The sequence below is a fragment of the Salvia miltiorrhiza genome, chromosome 1 (genome assembly GCF_028751815.1).
Source record: "Salvia miltiorrhiza cultivar Shanhuang (shh) chromosome 1, IMPLAD_Smil_shh, whole genome shotgun sequence".
Lineage (NCBI taxonomy): Eukaryota > Viridiplantae > Streptophyta > Magnoliopsida > Lamiales > Lamiaceae > Salvia > Salvia miltiorrhiza.
Window position 1 is genome coordinate 71,030,429 of NC_080387.1, and position 2,435 is coordinate 71,032,863.

Consider the following 2,435-nt stretch of genomic DNA (forward strand, 5'->3'; position numbering starts at 1 on the left):
TATGGTACTAATAAACAGTCACCCAGTGATAATGCCGACATTGATAAGTTGGCTGATGAATTACTGGTTCACATTCTGTCTCGCATGAGCCTCAAGGAAGCTGCAAGGACTTGCATCCTTGCGCGTAGATGGAGATATTTATGGAGGTCTGTGTCTGGAACCTTGCAATTTGATGTTAGGGATTTTGTGACTGCCGCTGGAGATGGAATGGAAGTGGAGAAGTTTGTGTCTTGGGTGAATACTGTGTTGGAGCTTCATCAAGGGAGGTATATTGAGGGTATAGTTGTTATATTTTGTTTTGGAATGAATGAAAAACAACTTGAAACGATACATACGGCTAGAATTGCTCGTGTGGTTGACAGTTGGGTGTATGTTGCTGTGAAAAAGGAACTTGAGAGGTTTGAATTGCATCTACCATGGGCTACTCATCATAAATTTCCTAGCATTGAAATGTTGAAGTCACATTCACATGGGGGCAGTAACAGCTCACCTTTCTGCCGTCTGAAGATTCTTAGGTTGCTAGAGGTACCAATCGAGGATGAGGTGGTGCATTACTTTCTAGCCTCGTGCCCCAATCTCGAACAATTGTTCATATATCATTCCGACGATACAAAGAATATTCGAGTTGTTGATCCACCAAGCTTGAGAGTGTTGGAAATAAAGAGCTGGTATCTCGAGAGTTTGGAGATATCTGCTGAGAGTCTCGTCTCATTAGCACATGTGGCACCGAGAATATGTGATTTGAAGAAAGTTCCTAATCTTGATGAATTAACCATTGGCGATGACTCCTTTTTGTACTTTATTTCTGAACCCAACTCTAGCTATTCAGGTCAGCTGGTGAAGCTTGTAGTGGATCTTCAGAGACTGGTTTGTGTTGCAACCCAACTCTAGCTATTCAACTCTAGCTAACATATCATTACAATTAAAATTTTAACATTATATTAATTAAAATAAAATACAATAATTCAAAAACATTACAAGAATTAAAAAATATTACAATAATTAAAAAATTACATCAATCCTCGACGCTTCATGTCTTCCTCGAGCAATGAATTGTGCATTGCCAATTCTCGCGTATCCATCTTTGATTTGTCCGCATTGAAAATTTGGAAGTCGAGAGCTTCATGTTAAGTGTGGCTGAAGAGCTCGATGCCTTTTGTGACGCGGTCCATTGCGTCGTAGTATTTCACCTTGTCCTGCCCATTGAGAACTCCACTTTCTTGTCATTCCCTTTGTCTCGCTTTGCAGCTTTCTATCTTATAGGGGTTGTTGTTATGCTCGGTTTCGAGGATGTCGTCGTGTATGCCTCATCCGAGCCCTTTAAGTGCTTCGACTAGGCCTAGGAATCGGGTCGGGTTCGGGTACCCTACCCGAAAAAATCGGGTACCCGAACCCGAAAATCACAAAAACCCTATACCCGACCCCGAAAACAAAATCGGGTACCCTAATACCCGTGTCGGGTACCCGAGTCGGGTATTCGGGTACCCTAAATTACCCGGTCAAAATTGTCTATTTCAAGTCAACTGTGGAAATCTCCAAATAAATTCGAAATCTGTATTTAAAAAAAAAAAAAAAAAAAGAAGAAGAAGAAGAAGCTCACTTGTCGAAGCTGTCGTTGGAGCTCGAAGGCTGCTGCGGCGGCGAACGGCGGGGCGACTGCTGACTGGGGCCACGAGCGAGGGTCGCGGTGGGAGTTGCGGCCTCGTGGGAGTTTGGGACTGGGGAGGCTGGAGCCTGGGACGACTGGCGTAGGGGCGCCGCCTCCCACGCCGGGCTGGAGACTGGAGTGGCGAGTGGGGCGACCGGGCGGCGGGCGGGGCTGGACTCTGGAGTGAGAGATTAGGGTCGGCTGGGACTTGGGAGTTTGGGAATTGGGATGATTTGGGAATTGGGGAGGACGAAAGTCACGAAACAGAACAGGGGCCAGGGTTTAGTGACTAAACTTTAGTTATTTAGTTTTCAATTTCATATTTAATTTAATTAAATAGTTTAAAATTTATTAATTAAAATATCGGGTAATTCGGGTATACCCGATACCCGATTATTTCGGCCCCTAAATACCCGATCCCGTACCCTATCCCGAATTAATCGGGTATAGGGTACCCGATACCCGATTTTTTCGGGTCGGGTATCGGGTACCCGATCCCGAACTTCCTAGGCCTAGCTTTGACAAGTGGACATTCTTGCAGGTCGATGCAAAACGTTGAGATTCACGCATAATACGCCAATGGTCTTTTTCGAGCCCCATGATGCGGCAGCAATGCAGGGTGCGACGCGAGGCGTCTCGAGTCGAGCGTTTGTACCCGCCTACGGATGCTCTAACTTAAGGAATTGATACATATTATGAGTCGCTAAATGGCAGAACCATAAAAATATTAAAAAATCATGTATTTGAATAATACTGATATTTTTTAAATCGAAATATCATATACACA

At 44.3% G+C, this 2,435-nt stretch overlaps 1 protein-coding gene across 1 annotated transcript; it reads left to right on the forward strand.

Annotated features, from left to right (window-relative positions):
• On the forward strand, positions 1-891 carry LOC131012541 (F-box/FBD/LRR-repeat protein At3g26920-like; the record flags this gene model as incomplete). Its single annotated transcript, XM_057940526.1, has 1 exon — positions 1-891. A coding segment is annotated over one exon (891 nt), but the record flags the coding sequence as incomplete, so codon positions are not given.
• Between the last annotated feature and the right edge of the window lie 1,544 nt (positions 892-2,435).